This window comes from Dendrobium catenatum, unplaced genomic scaffold (genome assembly GCF_001605985.2).
Source record: "Dendrobium catenatum unplaced genomic scaffold, ASM160598v2 fragScaff_scaffold_370, whole genome shotgun sequence".
In the NCBI taxonomy this organism is placed as follows: Eukaryota; Viridiplantae; Streptophyta; class Magnoliopsida; order Asparagales; family Orchidaceae; genus Dendrobium; species Dendrobium catenatum.
This window is the reverse complement of record NW_021318832.1, coordinates 3,278,560-3,296,809: the sequence shown is the minus strand read 5'-3', so window position 1 is coordinate 3,296,809 and position 18,250 is coordinate 3,278,560. Positions and strand designations below refer to the sequence as shown.

At 35.4% G+C, this 18,250-nt stretch overlaps 1 protein-coding gene across 2 annotated transcripts in view; it reads right to left on the bottom strand.

The window, feature by feature from the left end:
- The window catches only part of LOC110105162 (aminopeptidase M1-like), a 37,406-nt gene that overhangs the window by 6,233 nt on the left and 12,923 nt on the right, over positions 1 to 18,250 (bottom strand). For both annotated transcript variants that reach the window (XM_028693816.1, XM_028693817.1), the window contains exons 4-13: positions 12,865 to 13,051; positions 12,679 to 12,772; positions 12,282 to 12,435; positions 12,001 to 12,105; positions 11,802 to 11,918; positions 8,624 to 8,737; positions 7,764 to 7,946; positions 1,592 to 1,889; positions 1,390 to 1,511; positions 1,215 to 1,312 (exon numbers count right to left, since the gene is read on the bottom strand). In XM_028693816.1, coding sequence (XP_028549649.1) covers positions 1,215 to 1,312; positions 1,390 to 1,511; positions 1,592 to 1,889; positions 7,764 to 7,946; positions 8,624 to 8,737; positions 11,802 to 11,918; positions 12,001 to 12,105; positions 12,282 to 12,435; positions 12,679 to 12,772; positions 12,865 to 13,051 — 1,472 coding nt within the window. The remainder of the gene's footprint in view (positions 1 to 1,214; positions 1,313 to 1,389; positions 1,512 to 1,591; positions 1,890 to 7,763; positions 7,947 to 8,623; positions 8,738 to 11,801; positions 11,919 to 12,000; positions 12,106 to 12,281; positions 12,436 to 12,678; positions 12,773 to 12,864; positions 13,052 to 18,250) is intronic.

Genomic DNA, 18,250 nt, shown 5'->3' with positions numbered 1-18,250 from the left:
GGGATGTAGGACTTTCTTAGTCCACCACAAATCTATGTATTCATCTCAATGTTCTTTCAAATGCATTTGAAAAATTAAAGTTATCACTTGATTTTGATGTTCATTAGAAAGATCTATGTCTTTAACATTTGTGTTGATTTGATTGAGTACTTGCTAAGTTAAAGTCCCATTCCATATGATCATTTTCAAGTTCAACTTTGTTGTCAAATTTGAGTCCCCTGCTGTTCAAGTTCCACTTTTTGTTTAAGTCCTCAATATTTTCAAATAAAAATTATGCAGCACTCTGGTGTCGTCCTCGCGTAGGGGGCTGCATCAGAGTGTGTAAGGTCTTCCCGCCTACCAAGAAAGGTAGTCATGGTAGGTGTCGGGTGAAACCGCGGCCGCAGTTCCAATCCTTGCTCGCTAACAAAAACGGCACGGGGTCTTTGAGCACATATTTAAATTATAGCATTTTCCCCGCCTAAAAGCAATGACGGTTACTTAATTAAACAAATTTTCTACAAATAATAAATTTCCCCGCCCGCTAAAAAAAGCGGTCACGGGTACTTAAGTTTCATGCATATGAATTTCCCCGCTCGCTCAGACCGTCACGGGTACTTAAGTTTCCTCACCCGCTAAAAAAAGCGGTCATGAGTACTTATTTCATGCATAGAAATATAAAACACTAGTGTCGGGCTTTTTACCTTAAGTGTGCAGTAATCAAGGCGGCGACGGTGAAAAACCTTGGTTGGAGGCTTGAAGGGAGGAGGTCGGCGGTTGGAGAGCTTAGAATCGCAAGAGAGCTTGAGGGGGGCGGCCTCGCGTGAGTTTGATCGTGAGTGGGAGTGGGGGCGGTTGGGAGAGGATATGAGGGTTTAGGGGTTTAAGTGAGGGTATTTTGGGTATTTTTGGGTTTTTTATTTAAAGAAAAATTCTCTTTTATTTAAAATCTCTCTTTCTCTCCCTCTTTCTAATTTTTTTTTTAATTATATTGCATAAAATAAAAAATAAAATTTTAATCTTGCATCGAGTTGGTCACCGCATCGCGCACGAGGGTGTCCATTATTGTCAAGAAAATAGAGTAGATGTAACAAGGTACGTAATGATGGTGCCCTTTATTGTCAAGAATATGAAGGAGATCTAACAAGTCATTACTGAAGTGCTGGTGACCAGACATTCGAATATATACTTAAGAAAATAGAAAAAAAAATTAACTAATTTCTGTGGCAACTTACTCCGCAGAATGCTGGAGGAGCCTAATTACAAATTGCTTGATGCTATGAGACAACTCAGGACTGGCATCAGCTATCATGCTTACTACCTTGTAACTCACCTGCAATCCACAAATGGAGGAGACATGAAAAATATAGCAATTAAAGAAACAAAAAAGTAGTACGAAGAATTGCATACGCTGATTAAGTGAGAAATGACAGTATGCTCAGGTTCTTGTCTATAAGCTGTCATTAAAGATAGCAATGATGACAAATTCTGCTTGGAAGCCATACATAGTGCATATGAATCATCCAAGATCCCTACGGTAGAGGAATTAATAGAAATGATTAAGAGGACTAAAAGTACTAATATTCAAAGTGAAGAAGCCGAAAGAAATTACCAAATCTGTCCGTTGCAGATAGTTTATTGTTCTCTATTGCATATCTGATTCCAGTTTCAAGTTCGCCATTATATTTCACCCTGTAAAAACCTGTTTGATCAACATTTAATTTGATCCAAAAGAATCCAGCTTTTTCTCCAGTATTAGTGACTGAAGAATCAAAAAGTTGAGAAACATCAATAAGCTCTGATTTTGTTTCTAAAAGAAACTTTTTCGTAGTTGCGTATGAACCACAGCACAATGTGATAGGAACAATCCACTCCCCAGCCCCAGTGGAACCACTTGCCAGAAAATGAGACTGCACTAGAGAAACAAATGCTTGATCAACAAGGAACTAGATTTTCAAAATTAGAAAGATATAAAAATTTCAAAGCACGAGCAATTCTAATTGCATTGGTAAATAAAAGGGATGTGACTAAAAACAAGTTATCTATGATTGTTTTGTAGTTAAGCAAGCTAGTAGTTGGTTCGTTGTTAAACGTACTGAAATACTTGTAAACGACACACGATTCAATCCCCTCAACCACATATTCTTATTTAGATGGTAGGCCTAGAGCAATATTTAGGTTGTGCCTCCATTATAACCTGAAGATTATAAATCCAAAAGACCTAAATAGACCCATAAAACTGGCTAAGACAGAGCGTGTGAACCATTGATCAGAACTTGGATTTGTCTGAACTCTGAAGCCTCGTACATTATATACCCTAAAAAACTGGTTCGTGGCACCAACAAGGGAATTCTTGAAAATATGAAACCATAAGTAAACTTGTCCTTTTTCCACACTTTTCAAATCAAGTAACACCTACATCAGCTCGTGAGATGGAAGCAACATCCCATAACATGTAACCATGTATCTAATTTCTAAATCTACCTCATTTAGGACTAAATATAGTTAGATTCAAGTTTTACTCAAATTTAAATTAAAAATTTCCACTTCTACTTGGCTCAAACTCAGCTAAAAACAATTTTTTTTTCCTTACATCGCAATTTTATAACTTGATAATAAATTAAGTACAACAAGGGCAATTAACAAGAATTGTCAGAGAAAAAATGCATAAAATGAAATAAAAATATCATGAAGCACAAGTAACCATCGGAGTTTAAAAACCACTCAGCTGACAGGTTTTTTTTCTTGTTCTGACCCCATCTAGTAAATAAGATATGAAACCTCAAATCCACCAGAATACCATCAATCAGCAAGCTCCCAGCAGAATCAAGAGCATGCTGTAAATCATGATCATCAGAGACTTCAACATAAGTAAGATGAGGAACTTCTAGATTAGGAGGGTCAACATACAATGTACTATGTATCAGAGGTGTAGATAATATAACTGTAAGACTAGTAGGGCTGGTAACACAATTTTAGCTTCTAGAGGATCAATTGGAATCTTATTCTTAGCACAGACAGCTGTGGAAAGAGCATAGATTCAACCAATTGTGTGTTATCTCTTGACCTGAACTTTTCCTTTCTTAAATCCAAATGGGCCTTGAAATAACCAAAATAATTGTGGCCAAAGATCTTGCAGAATAAGTAATATTGAGGGATTCTTTCAAATTCAACCTTAAGGCAACAAATCACAAAAAGATGCGAGTATCCACACCTACATTTGAAGTGGAGAAGTAACGCCCATTTCTATCACGGACGTGACCACTAATGGCATTAAAAGACTGGTAATAGAAACATCAACTTGCAATTTTTTTTACCAAAAATACATCTCAAAGAGATAGAGTAAACTGATTAAAGTAAGGTGAACATTCTCCTTCAGATTACCAAATTCGAGACATTATTCTATATTTTAAAAGTTGTATATATATCGATAAGTCTTCTTTTCTAAAAAGTCAAATTCTCATTGAATATCATTCCACACCTCTTGCCGGACATCTAGGGAATCCTCAAAAATATTAAACAAATCTCTTCTAATTTTTATTGGCCTAGACTCCATAAAGATGTCACTGATTTCATTAATAATTGTCTTACTTGTCAACAAATTAAAACCTCTACCTTGCCTCCTACCAGTCTTTTAACTCCTTACCCATCCCATTACAAATTTGGGAAGATTTATTTCTAGGTTTCATTACCAGCCTACCTACATCAAAAGGGTACACCACCATTATAATAGTAATTAATCGTTTGTTCAAATATGCTCATTTTGATCCTTTACCTACTAATTATTCTGCTTCTCAAGTGGTCGAACATTTCACACATATCATTGTTACTTGTAAACTGAGGTCCTCAACCATTGTTTAGAACAATATCTTCATACATTTACATCCACTACTCCCCAATTATGATCTAAATTTTTTTGATGGGCTGAACTTTGTTATAATACATCCTTTCATATAGTTATTCAAATGACCCCTTTCCAGGCCCTATAAGGTCAATTACCTCCATCAATTCCACCATATATTCGTGGCACTTCTGACATTTATTCTATAGACACCTTATTAACAAATCATGACACTCTGTTACAATACTTCCGTCAGAATATGTCTCAAGCTCAAAATCACATGAAACTAAATGGTAAATCATCATAAAAGGGATTTGCAGTTCTCAATACGAAATCTACTATTGGTTAAACTACAACCCTTCATGCAAAACTTAATTGTCCGCATAACACATTCCAAATTAGCTAAATGATATTTTGGCCCTTTTCTAATTCAAGAGGTAATTAGCCCATGGCTTACCGCATAACCCTTCCTTTTAATAGCAAAATTCATCTAGTTTTTCACATTTTTCTTCTCAAACTACTTAAAGGAAAACCTCCACTGACTCCATCCACATTGTAAAATCTTACTTATAATGATCAACCACTACTTATTCCTTATGCCATTTTTAGCATCCCCCATTTTAAAGCTTTCTGGCCTACCACATCGTCAAGTCCTGTTGCAATGGAAATTAAACACAGTAGAAGATGCCACATGGAAAAAAATTTCAGCACTCGCTTCATCTTTTACTTCTCTCAACCTTCAGAACAAGGTTGTTTTTCATGGCGACGGGAGTGTTAAACATCAACACATTTCATTAGATCCGAATTTGGTAAAAGCAAATTGTGAAGCATGGGCTACCAACATGAAGGACCAACATACAATCATCAAAGTCTATCAAAGAAGAAGAAGATCTCCAAAATAAATCATGTATTGTAATATAATTGAGTGAGCTACAAAGGTGTAATAAAGCTTTACTTTATTTTGTTCTCTTGAGTATGGTAGACCAAATCTACCTATTTTTAATAAGGAATGTGTGAGGTAGACCAAACTTATTTTATAATCTTGGCATATCCAAGTAGTATAAATAGACCCTATTGTAAACAAACAAGCATGAATGAAATTTTATGGTTTCCTCTCTTCTTCTCTCTTCTCTTTTTCTCTTGGGAGTCTACACCTACTCTAAAATTGTCTCGCTTCTTGGCCTCCAAGAAGCATATCATAGTTCTTCTAAGTCATTCTAAAATTTTAATTTTAAACACATATCCAACCCTACTTGAGGAGCATAAATATCTATAATATTGAGAATATTAGCATCAACAATAATCTTTACAGCTATACTTTTATCTCCAATTCTATTAATTTCTACAATGTTATCATTCAAACTCTTATCTATAATCACACAACCCAATTCTAATACGGCTATGATGTAAGCAAAAAATTAGGAAGACCCTAATTTTGCAAGAATACTAAAAGAATTCTTAGGAAATAAGAAAATACACAAAATATTTCACTTAAAATGAAATACAATAACACTTTATATCATAAAAATGACACTTACAAACTTATATAATAAAAGTCCTAAACTTGCTTGCAATCATTGAGAAGAAAGATACATGTGGCAAGAAACTTGTGGAGAGAAGAAAGAGGTAAGAAGTCTGAGACGAAAGAGAGGACAAGCTCGCAAGCCTTCCCAAGAAGAGAAGAGGAATGGAACGAGCTCTCAAGCTTTTCCAACGAAAACCCTCAAGTTTTCATTTCCAAAAATCAGCCATAAACTCATTTTTATGCTTACAAAACATCACATACATATATATATATATATATATATATATAGGAGAAAAGGGGCAGCCAAGCAGCCCAAATTTCCTCCAATTAAACTAATCAAATCATGGGAAATAATAGGCCAAAAAGCTGCTAGATAATTTTGCCCCCCCCCCCCCTGCCTACATCAGATTCTTCCCCGGTTGAAAGAGCTCATCTCCTGATGAGGATGCTTTTGGTTTTTTCCAACGAGGCGAAGGAGGTGCATCTAATTCTCAAATTTTCGTCTAATATTTCTTTAGAATCATCTCTCATTCTTGCTTGAATTATTCTTGCAGAAGTTTCTTTTTCTTCACATAATTTTCCATACACATGCATTTTCATTTGAAGTTTGTATAACTCATTTTGAATTGGGTCGGTTGAATTTCCTTCTACGGAAACCATCTATCCACAGGAATTGGGACTTCAAGATCATCTGGATGATTTTCATCCACCATTGGTTCAATATTTTTGTCTTTTTCCATTTTTCTAAACACTTAAAAAAAAAGACAAACAACCTAGGAAAATCCTAACCTAGACTCTGATACCAAATTGATGTAAGCAAAAAATTAAGAAGACCCTAATTTTGCAAGGATACTAAAAGACTTCCTAGAAAATAAGAAAATACATAAAATACTCCACTTAAAATGAAATATAATACCACTTTATATCATAAAAATGACACTTACAAACTTATATAATAAAAGTCCTAAACTTGCTTGGAATCATTGAGAAGAAAGATACATGTGGCAAGGAACTTGTGGAGAGAAGAAAGAGGTAAGAAGTCTGAGACAAAAGAGAGAACTAGCCACGGGAAGGAGCCAGGCAGGAAAATCGAAGGGTCATAGGGGGGGGGGGAACCAAAGGGTCAGCAAAGATAGAAAAGGGGGGGGGATGAACCTAAAATCATCATTTATTACACATTAATGAGCTGATTTTAGTAGAGAACATAGCAGCTCACCAAAAACACAAGGCAAATAATTTTGCCCCCCCTTTGCCTACATCAGACTATTACCTGAATATCATAGTTTAAATCCTAAAATATCAATCTCCTTAACCTTCTATCGAACCCATTTAGCTTCCTAAATGTATAAAATATTTATCTTCCTATGAAATATAATATCTATAAATTCAATTAATTTATCTGTAAGAAAACTTATATTCAAAGTTCTTCTCCCAATTCACGGTTCTTTGCCCACATCCGTCCATAATGAGGGAACCTTTGCTTATTTAACGCTGCATCCGCCCTTGCACACTTCTCACTATATTCAGGCCATACTGCATGTAGCTTCTAGGGAATGTCCTAACATTAACACAATGTATTAAGAGATTATTGGTGTCAAAAAGCTTATTTCTACAGAATGACTGAGTGAAATTATAGTGTTATTTATCGCATCTGAATCAGTAATTCGCTAAATTTAGTTTGCAAACAGGACTAATTCTTTTATGACATTTGCACTTGAACCTAAATATTTCCAGCATTGCTAAATTTCCATTTTGGATGTTATACCCTCAAACTGGCTAAGAATTAATACATCTGCTGATAGATTTTATGAATACCCAAGAGAAACAACCCCATCTAAACATAGTGTCATTCTCCGCTTTGCTCAAAGCCTTGATAGGCCGATGGAACAATTTAAAAATTCTATTTTAAAACCTTACTAATCGAAAGCAGAAACGATAACAACAGGTTAACGGTGCATTAAAAACACCAGTCAGCTTTCATTCCTAGAATTGGATGTTACTAAATACAAATATATCTTGCGATAATACACGGCATATAGATCAGCAATTATAATAGAATACGTAAAAGAATTAAAGTTACAAAATCAGTGATAAAAAAGGCAAGGAAAAATAAATGATTTCATATGCTTAAACCTATCCGCGCTACTCTTGGTCTGTTGAATAGAAATATGAGAGTACTTTCTCCTAAAACTTAAGAGAATTGCGGCATTTGTTTCAGACTAGTAAGTAGGTAGGTGTGCAAAGTGATTTTAAAAATTCAATCCAAATTTAATTCATTCCCAAAACCCCATAATTCAACTCAAAGCTCATAATAACATTAGGAAATCTTGAACGTGTGTATAGAAAAAGCACTGCAAAAGTTATTAAGAAAAATATAATGATGAAAACATCAAATATTTAAAAAATCACTTTGCATACCTGTTCAAGCTCCAATTTTTCATCTCTCAAAGTCACATGAACAACTGGATAACCCTTTTGCTTTGTCCATGAATTCATCAACATCTTTACTGGTTCACCGGACCCTTCCTCAAGAACATCCCACAAGTCTTCGGTTTTTGCATTGGAAAAAGCATATCTTTTCACATATGAAGCCAATGATTTCTAAATGAAAAAGTAATATGTAAGTGAAATAGAATAACAGGTATCGCATAATGGAGCTCATTTCCAGTATATCAGCACTGTGAGGAAGACAATATAAAAAAGTAAGAAAGCTATCCAAAGCCTATCAAATGGTATGTATATTCTTGGTTCAGCATTCATCATCACGTTTGCACATGTTCAGGTTAGTATAGTTTAAGTAGAAGATACTTATATTCCAGTATTGAGAATAGCAAAAATGATTTATTAGTACAGCTGCCACTACTTCTTCAATAATGATTGTCCAAATAGCCTATAATGCTGCATTCATGTACATGTTGTAAAGATTGGAATAAACTCTGAGAGAGCCTATTCCGCCAATATTCCAAGTCCACAGAGAGCTCATTAAGAAAATTGAAATGTGATCCAGGATGGTATATGTAAATTATTGGACCATAAACTGTATCTATGCACGGGTTAGTGGCAGCTAACCATTACGGATGGTCAGATCAGAGCTGAACCATATGCCCCCCAAAACAGATTATGCATAAACTTAGAAGAAGTGATGCAGAAATAAAACATGGAACCATTTTTAGTTTAACTCAAAGGTGAAATCTTAGAATAACATCTATATTTTCAAGAAATTCAACATAACAAATAACAAAAAAAACTCTCAAATCAGTTCACGGAAAAATCCTAACCTGAAAACACTCAGCACCAAGGAAACATTGCAACATTCGTATAAGAGAGGCTCCTTTTAAGTAACTGATCGCATCAAAAATTTCATCAATCTCGTTAGCATGATTTATATCAACCTGCAGAGAAAGACTGTTATTATTACCACATGCTATTAAGTAGTTACATCACAAACACCTAAGTAATTGGAATTCTTCAGGTGTATTGCAAACAATATGAAAGACGGTTCATCAATTTATTGCCAATAGTTTGAATAATGGATTTAGGCATAAACAACTGTGATGTAGACAAGTTTGAACTATAAGTCTAAAAGAGAAGGTATACGGATTTAAGATTGTAAATGAATTTTCAAGATTCACTTGGGTTAAATTCTTATATCAGAAGAGTGAATCATTTGAGGAGTTTAGAGATTTTTTGACTTGGATTCAGAGAAAACTAGGATATGAGATTTTAATAATCTAAAGTGATCACGGCGGTGAATTTGAAAATGAAAAAAATTGAGAATTTTTGTAAAGAAAAAAGAATTGATAATAATTTTTTTGCACATAGAATCTCTTAGCAGAATGGGGTAGTCAAAAGGAAGAACAGAACATTAAAAGAAGCCGCTCGAGCCATGTTGGTAGAATATTCACTTCCTAAATATTTTTGGGCTGAAGCGGTCAAGAGGATATTTATGTTGAACAACCTCTAGGTTTTGAAAATTCAAAATACCCAAATCATGTTTTTAAATTAAAAAAGGCATTATATGGATTGAAACAGGCACCTAGGGCTTGGTATGAGAGGTTAAGCACTTTCCTACTTAAGATATCTTTTAAAAAAGAAAGTGTGGACACTACTCTATTTTAAAAAAATTAGAAGATGATATACTCTTTTTTTTTAAAGAAAAGCAGAATTTGCTCCATTAATAATAAAAAAAATTTATAACCTAAAAGTACTTGATTCCTCTTTAATCATGTTAATAAGAGAAGGAGGAATCTTATTCATGGATAGATCTGAAAGTTCGTTAGGGATATTAAGCCCTTATGAACTAGCCAAAGGTAACCAAGAGGAGGGGGGGGAGGTGAATTAGTATTTTAAAAAATCTTTCAATCAAAAACAAAATCTCAACCAAACAAAAATTCATCACAAAGAAATTTAACGTGCAGAAATTAAATACGAAAAAAGTAGTAGAAAAGAAACACATAAATTTATAGTGGTTCAGTCAACTCAATCTACATCCACTCCTTGGAGGCGCCCTCCGAGTATTGCACTAAACTCAATGACTCTCCTTTTTCTCCCATAGCAAGGCAGAGAAGCCTGTATAAAACCTCCTTTCCACCAACACCAGTGAGGCAAAGAACCCAACTCCTTTTGCTTCCTCCTGAAGCTGGCATAGAACCTTAATCGATTACTGAAGTGGACCTCTCTCAAACCTCTAAGAATAAGGGACGGTGATCGGAGAAGATGACTTGGATCTTTTCTTGGAGAAACCTTTGTGAAACGCCTCACAAATTGCCCCTCACAAGATCCTCTCTCTCTCTCGCTTTCTCTCCCTAATTTAATTTTGTTTATCATCTCATTTTCTATGAATTTATTATAGGTCATTATGGGTATTCATTGTGACACATAAATTTCATAGCATTTTCACTACATGCCTCATTTCATTTGCATGATTTACTTGAATTGTATGAGCATACTCGAAAAAAACTGATTGCTGTCTATGACAATTATAAGTTTTTTTGCAGATATGAATAAAGGTACAAAAATTTTAAACCTAGTTATAACTTAAAGGTATGTTTAAATAGAGAAAGGCTTAATTGGAAACCTATAAGAAATTAAATGTGAGACATGAACGATCATTCATAATGTGTTTGATTTGACCATATTTCTTGCTATCAACTTCAAGCACTCTTCTGTTTTTCATCTCTTCTTTATGCATTCGCATCTAATGCTCTGTTAGATAGTATTACATTTTTTTTTCCTAAAATTATTTTTAATTATGAGATTGTGTACGCTATTGGTGGTGGATTCCAGCAAGTGCACTGGCCATGCAAATATTAATTTGATGCTTCTAAATTATATTGCACAAAGTGCAAATTTCTGCCAAAACTATTATAAGAATATCAATGATCAAGTCGTCAGAGTCAATTATTGCAAAGCCAAGTAGACTGATGTGAACTTCCTAAAATGGTTTATAGTTTCTTGAGAACATAGATTTTTCTCATTGGTATAATCGCATGGGTTTTAATTTAATGTAACTCAGTTTTAGTTGTTTGTGGTTAGGAATTATCCATTGTTCATATAGCTTTAATGGTACTTATTGCTCAGAACTCTCATTAGCATGTGGTTCTTTTGCTTCGACATTGCTTAATCCTTGAAATTTTCATTTGGCTGTGGTTGTTTCAATTTAAAACCTATCCTTTTCCCTTCAAGCAGTGCTAGTATATGCCATGAATTTTCATCGTATACAACTTGCTATTTCAGTTCCTCTATATCTGCCGTTATTTGCTTTCATATCTATGGTTTGTTGGGCTTCTTGATATCTACAGTTCTCACTTTGCTGGAATTACTAGGCCTGCAGTTTGTTACCTTCTGCTGGATTTATGGAAATTGGATCCAGAATTGTGATTTTGATAAAGACGGACACAGTTTGTTGACCTTTGCTAGCATTGCGGGATTTGGAATTGAACCATGACTTGAGTGAGGCATTAATATTGCTCGGTTATGGAACTTATACCTGTAATCAAAACTTATATTTTCAATTTCTGTAACGGAACTAAGCTTATTTGATGTCAACAGATAATCAGAAAGTATTGAGAAAATATTTACGTTTCTAATCCCATAGAGTCTACTTGTGAAACACCCCACAGGCCTCCCAATAGCTATTGCTTGTGAAACCGCCCTACTACCAAATATAGGTGCAACCTCTGTTAATAATGAAAGCACCTCCTCGCCACCCCAAAGTCCTACACACTCACCCAACGCAACACGAACTCACCCTTTGTATAAGTTCAGCTCGCGTTACTAGTCAGTGTGCTAATTTAAGCTGAACCAACTAAACTAATACTCAGGGCCTCTTACAAAACTAAGAAATGATGCACAATCTAATTCTAGTTAAATTCAGGTTTCTTACACCAGAGTTGAGAATAGTAATGTCTTTATTTTTTAACAACAAAATTTGGCACGCTCAAAAGAGAACTTCACCTCAATAGGATGTGATTCCGCAAGAGCATCCAACCTAAGGCCTGAAACAGTATCATCAAGAAATTGTGTCCATATTTTCCATTCAGGAAACAAGGAATCTGCTGCTAAATAGCTAACCTGTAATTAAGAAATTAAACTCATTCAATATTTTCACAGGAGCGTCAACTAAAAAAAATCGCAAGAAAGTGAGCTCGGCTACCCATGTTGCAAATCCCTCATTAAGCCATAAATGAGTCCACCATTCCATGGTTACAAGATTACCAAACCACTGATGTGCCAATTCATGTCCAACAACAGTTGCCACCTGAAAATGCCATTCAGACAGCAGTTCATCAAAAAGAAGTGCAATGGCAATATGATATTCTATAGAGTGAGCTGTGTTTTTCTTAAACCAACTAATTAATCAAGAAAACCAGCAGTATTAATGGAAAACCAGCTATGCAATTGAGTACTGCAAATAACTAAACAAATATAGATTACCCTTTGTTTATTTGCAGCTGCTGAATGACGCTCATCATAGAGAAGAGCCGTTTCTCTATAAGTCACTAAGCCATAGTTCTCCATGGCACCAGCAGCAAAATCCGGAATGGCAATCATGTCAAGTTTAGGGAGTGGATAAGGAACAGCAAAGTACCTGGATTATGGCGATTAATCATCAACTGAAAGTAATTGGCGGAGAGGAAAGCAGGTGAGCGCATAGAACAATACCAATCAATGAGTACAAAAAACCTAAAACCAGCAGACAATTCGCAAGAAAAATTCTAATAGCCAGAGTACTGAGTACCAAATAAAGAACCTAATAACACACAACTGAAACAACATGAAAAAACAAAAAAAAAAGGATAATACAACATCAAATATGAAGTCTGAGCATTACTCTTTGTAAAGATCTAACGTTTTCACAGCTACGTCCAAAGCAAATTTTCCTTGGTTACTTTTACCGACTTGGCAGTAGACTCGAACATTAATCCCTGAATAAGATCCAATGAAACAGAAAAAAATTAAAACTTGCCACGTAAGCACAGGATAAGACGTCACATAATTTGCAATCATACTGACTTACCATCAGTTGTGGAGGCCTCTACAAAATCAAACAAACCCACAACAATAGCAACCAAATAAGTAGACATAATGGGAGATTCCTGGTAAAATAGCTTCTTCACATTCCCGTTTACTTCTTCCTTAGAAACTGGCATATTTGACAATGCTACATGATCAGAAGGTACTTCCAAAATTATCTTGAAAGCAGCCTGATTTAGGAGTAGAGAAATATGTATTAGAGCGCAGAATTTGAATTATTGAAAAAAAATATAAATCAAATGAAATCAACAGTAAAAATGTTAGGGTTGATTTGTTATGGAATACTCGAGCACTATCAGTGTTTTTAAAATTGGACTGGATTGGCCGGTTCAACCGTTGAACCGGCTGGGAAACTGATCCAGTAGAACATCAAAATAGTTTTAGCGTCGAACTGATAAAAAAATTGGATGAACCGCCGGTTCGGCCGATTTCACCGGCTGGGTTTAAATGAACTGTCCGGCTCGAAATGCTGAAGAAATTGCACCGTTGATTGCTAATCTAAGGGTCTAAATGATGAGGACATCGTCAGCATTTTTCAACACACGTATCTTTATGAGACGCCGGAGATCGACGGCCATGAGCATGAGTCGTATTTTGTCATTTTAAGTAGTAGTTTATTTTATTTTGATATTTTTCCGCTTTTGCCCTTATGGGCATTGAGCCGCTTACGTAGCCCGGAAGGGCATTTGTGTCATTTCTTGTTATTTCATTTTGGGCTATTTATATAAGGCCTCATGCATTGTAATTTCATGTTTGATGAAATGAAAATTTTATTTTGAATTCTCTTTGTGAGTTCCTCATCCCCGATCTCTTAGTGAGTTCGTCGGAGGAAATAGATCTCTTTGTGAGTTCTAAATTCTCGTCCCCTCATTCGTGGTGGAAATTCGAATTGACAGCAATTGAGGTTAGTGGATCCGTGGCTACTCAAGTCCCTAGAAACTCCCAATTCTTTTCCCTTTGCTCTTGCCACCGCCTACTCCAAGCAGGCCAAAGCCGCCGGCCCCTGGCTACAGCCTTCCGCCGGCCAGTCGCTCAACCACCCGCCGGCCCGCCTCCCACCGGCCTGTTTTCCGCCGGCCAGCCCCACAGCTCCATCCCGCTGCCTCCCCCTCTTGAATTCTCAGCATTTGAATTTCAAATCCCTTGAGTAATCACTTTCCTAATTGGTGCTCATTCATTAATCCAGCCCATTAATGAGATTAAAGCCAAATTCGAAATTCAAATTTGGCTTCCCTCTCATTTTAAAGTTTGGGAAGTTACTTAAGACATAATTAAATCTGAAATAAAAATTCATATTTAATTCAATTATCTACTTAAACTTGGGCCCCACCTCATCAAAACTGAAACCCCCCTCTCCTCTAGCTTGGCCGGCCAATCCTCTTTCTCTCTCCTAATCACCCTAATAGCTCAACAAAATCAGCCCAACTCCCTCCTCTCTTTGCCGCCCCCTCCCCTCCTTGGATTAATTTGAATTTCAAATTAAATCCCACAAAAACCTGCAAAATCTCAAATTAATTCAGAATTCCTACACCCCCCTCCTTTCCTCCCACCCGAATTCCTCCTTCCTCTTTTCCCTTTGGGTGTTTCGTGCCCTTCCGGCCAGGATGCATGGCAGAACCCGAATGGGACTTTGGATTTGTGCATGACGATCGAGATCAAGTTGACATCCTCCAATCACCGTTCTTTGACGTGGGCTTTGATTTCGACGACACCATTAAAGATTACATCGACCGTATCCATTACACCTTAGTGGATGTGATCGACGAGCAAAGATCAAAGGGACGTTGGATCATCCTTGGACGAACACCATCCTCCACCACTCCGGCCACCTATCCAAGAACGACGATCTTAGGCTCCTTCTTCCTCGGAGTGACCTCGGTTCTAATGTGGAGACTCTTTTTCCGCTAAAAGCCTAGACTAGTTGAGCGTATGGGCTCCAAAGGTGAGAGTTCTCATTATTAAATCGCGGATTCTTGTTTATCGTCGTAGTTTTACAATTGATCTTTGCATTTTCTTAAATTGTTTGGTTAACCGACTTCGCTCTTCTTTGCCTACGCAAGTTAAAAACCAAGAATTCTAAGGATCAACCATTGTTATAAGTAATAAATTTATTGTGGAAACACTGTTAATTTGCTATCTTTAAATTTCCTAAGTAACTCCGGATTGTTTCACATCATTAAAATTCTGATTTGTTCAAAGAACCGTGAATCATAAGCGCGTAAGCCGTAGTTTGATAATTTCCCTCCTAGGCCGCAACCATCTCTGTCTTTCTCACGTTCGCATAGCTTCCCTCAAAGTAACTAATGCACAAATTGCACGATCCTCTCTCTCTCTCTCACAATAAACTACTCCTATTGCTTTGTAAGATTTCTCATATCTCTCGTTGTAGGTTCCTGGAGAAGTGTGTTTTCCATTGGTTTTATCGGCTCTTGTTCTCTTGCTGCAAAAAAATGGAGCTTGGATATTGTTTGCCTTCTTTTCTTTTTCAAGTTTGTTAATCTTCATCAAGGACCCAAGTTAGCGATAGAAAGAGAAAGAAAGATCTGAAAGTTAGACGGTGAGGTTCCTTTCTTTCTCTCGGGAGATCAAGAGAAAAAACGCCAAAAAAATCCATTCTGATTAAAACTTTTCATCTGCTTTCATTCACTAGATGAAACTATCCCCAAGCTTTGCAAACTTGGGAGTGGGAGATGATAAAGACCAAAGACAAACGAATCAGATAAATAATACTATTTTCCCCAATTAGTAAACCAATCATTGCTCATTTCTATTTCTCACTTCTTTTATTCAAATATTTCATTCCATTGCCTCATTTTTTTCCCTTTTTGCCGCTTCCAAAGCCGGAAAACGCCAGCAAAGTATTGGTTCATGGAATTTCATAATTCATAAAATTCTCCAATAAGCCAAAAATTGAATATGATTTTGAACACATTCATTATTTTCTGTGATCTGCCCATAATTTGATTTGCACAACAGAATAAGCATGGTCTAATTAACTTATGGTTTCTATCCATCCTCCATGATAAAATTGTTTTACATATTACTATCCTCACATGATGCATTTGTCTCCCTGTATTACATACATATCATTTAATTGATATTCTTTTGTTCATTTCAATTTTAACAGTTTCATCTGCTAGAGAAAAAGAATTGAAGATTTCGTGAACAAATTAAATGTGAACTTACGAAGAACAAATCAGTTACTCAATACTTCATATCTTCAATTTACAAAAAAAGGGTATTCATTCATGTTTTATGCTTCATGATTATTTATTTTCTTCAATTTTTAATCATAGTTTTATATAATTACATCATTATTATACAAATTATGCTAATATTTAAATAAAATTAATATTTATTATATCATCCGGTTCAATCCCGGTCGAACCATCGAACTGTGAACCTCTCCTTCCGATTCATTATCCGATCTGATTTTCACAACGTTAAGCACTATAGTGATTAGTGCTAGTTAGAGCTTAACGTGATTGAACAGGTTAATTAATATTTAATTGCACTAAATAAATTAAGTATTATTTGATTGCGCAGATTTTGGACATTCAATAAGTTTTAAAATGACTAGAGTGGCCATGAATTAATTAATTAGAAGTTAAACTTGGTCTAATTAATTATTTCAAAAATTAGAACTGGTTTGACTTGAAGTAGATTTTTTTAGTTGGCTGCTTGGAAACATCAATTTCCCAAAGATTTAACCTTGATGCCACAACTTTATTATGTCGAAGTTCCCTTCGCACAGATTACCGGGGCTAATTACCCTTCTAATGTGGCAAAAAAATCTCAAATAAGTCTGACAGCTTTAATTGAGCAAACTTAATTCATATAGGAGTTACATGAATTTACTCTCCTTGCACTTTGCCATTCCATAAGTTCCATTTCAATATGTTGCAGTGTACTTGAGATGCAAAGATTTTAGATAGTTTTAAAACCAAATAGACAACAATCTAAAGAGTTAGGAAGCTTATGATTTGACTATCAAGTGAGCCATGAGGTTTCACATCCAATATAGTCCCCAACACACTTTGAGAGAAATTATGCGAATGTCATAATTACGTGGTGAAACATGCTCAGAGAGGGCATGATTGTCTCAAATCAGTTGAGTATTTTAAGGCATAGTGGATGTGAGGCTGTCCACTCCAAGGTATAACATGTGTAAAATCTGAGTTTGATATCACAATTGGATTAATTTAAAAATGCCTAAAATACCAACTTACACAAATCATCAAAAAGCATGTCATTGTGTTCTACTCGTCAACTGAAGCAATTTGATATATAAAAGTATATGTTAATTTGAGAGGAATTGAAAATTATGGAATTAGTTTTCATTTGAATTATTTAGCTATAGTTTTATTTATTTTCATTGGTCACTTATAAAAGTTAACACTGTCGTCGTCAGATCCCAAGTCTTGGATGAGAAAAGTAGAGAGAGTTGTGTTAGGTAGTCAACAGCCAGTGTAAAACTTGTCGAATAATCATGACATGAATCCTTTTAAAAATTGTGTTAGTGTTAAGGCGTCCCCTAGAAGCGACATGCTGTATGGCCTGAATACAACAAATGTGCAAGGGCTACTGCACCGGTGCCCGGGTGCAGTGTTAAATAGGCAAAGGTTCCCACATCAAGGACGGATGTGGACAAAGAAGCTAGTTCAGGAAACTAAAATTAGGATAATAACTTGGAATATAAATTCTCTTATAGGAAAATTACTGGAATTAATAATTATTATGATTCATAGGAAGATAAATATTATGTGTATTCAATGAACTAAATAGGTTGGAGAGAAGGGTAAGGAGATTGATAGTTTAGGATTTAAATTATGATATTTGGGTAGGAATCATACTATAAATGGTATATGTGTGATTATAGATAAGAGTTTGAAGAATAATATTATAAAAATTGATGTATTCAACTTAGAACAAAACTCAAAGAGAAAAACAAGTAAATCAAAACTCACTTTTATATAACTTTGAGAAACTTTTGGAGAACACAATAGACTAAATGAACCACTAAAATTCAGAATAGAAAAGTAGGGATCATCCAAAAAACCAAAGCAACAAGAAAAGTTTAGGGTTTAGGGCAAAACTCAATGAGAAAGTCAAGTAAATCAAACTCACTTTTATATAACTTTGAGAAACTTTTGGAGAACACAATAGACTAAATGAACCACTAAAATTCAGAATAGAAAAGTAGGGATCATCCAAAAAACCAAAGCAACAAGAAAAGTTAGCAAAAGAAACAAACATAAAACAAACAAACACTATCCTCAGAACATCCTACTAGAGGACTCCTCACATGCACCGATTGTAGGAATATATTTTAAAATAAGGTTTAGATATGCAAACCAAGGGTCCACCAC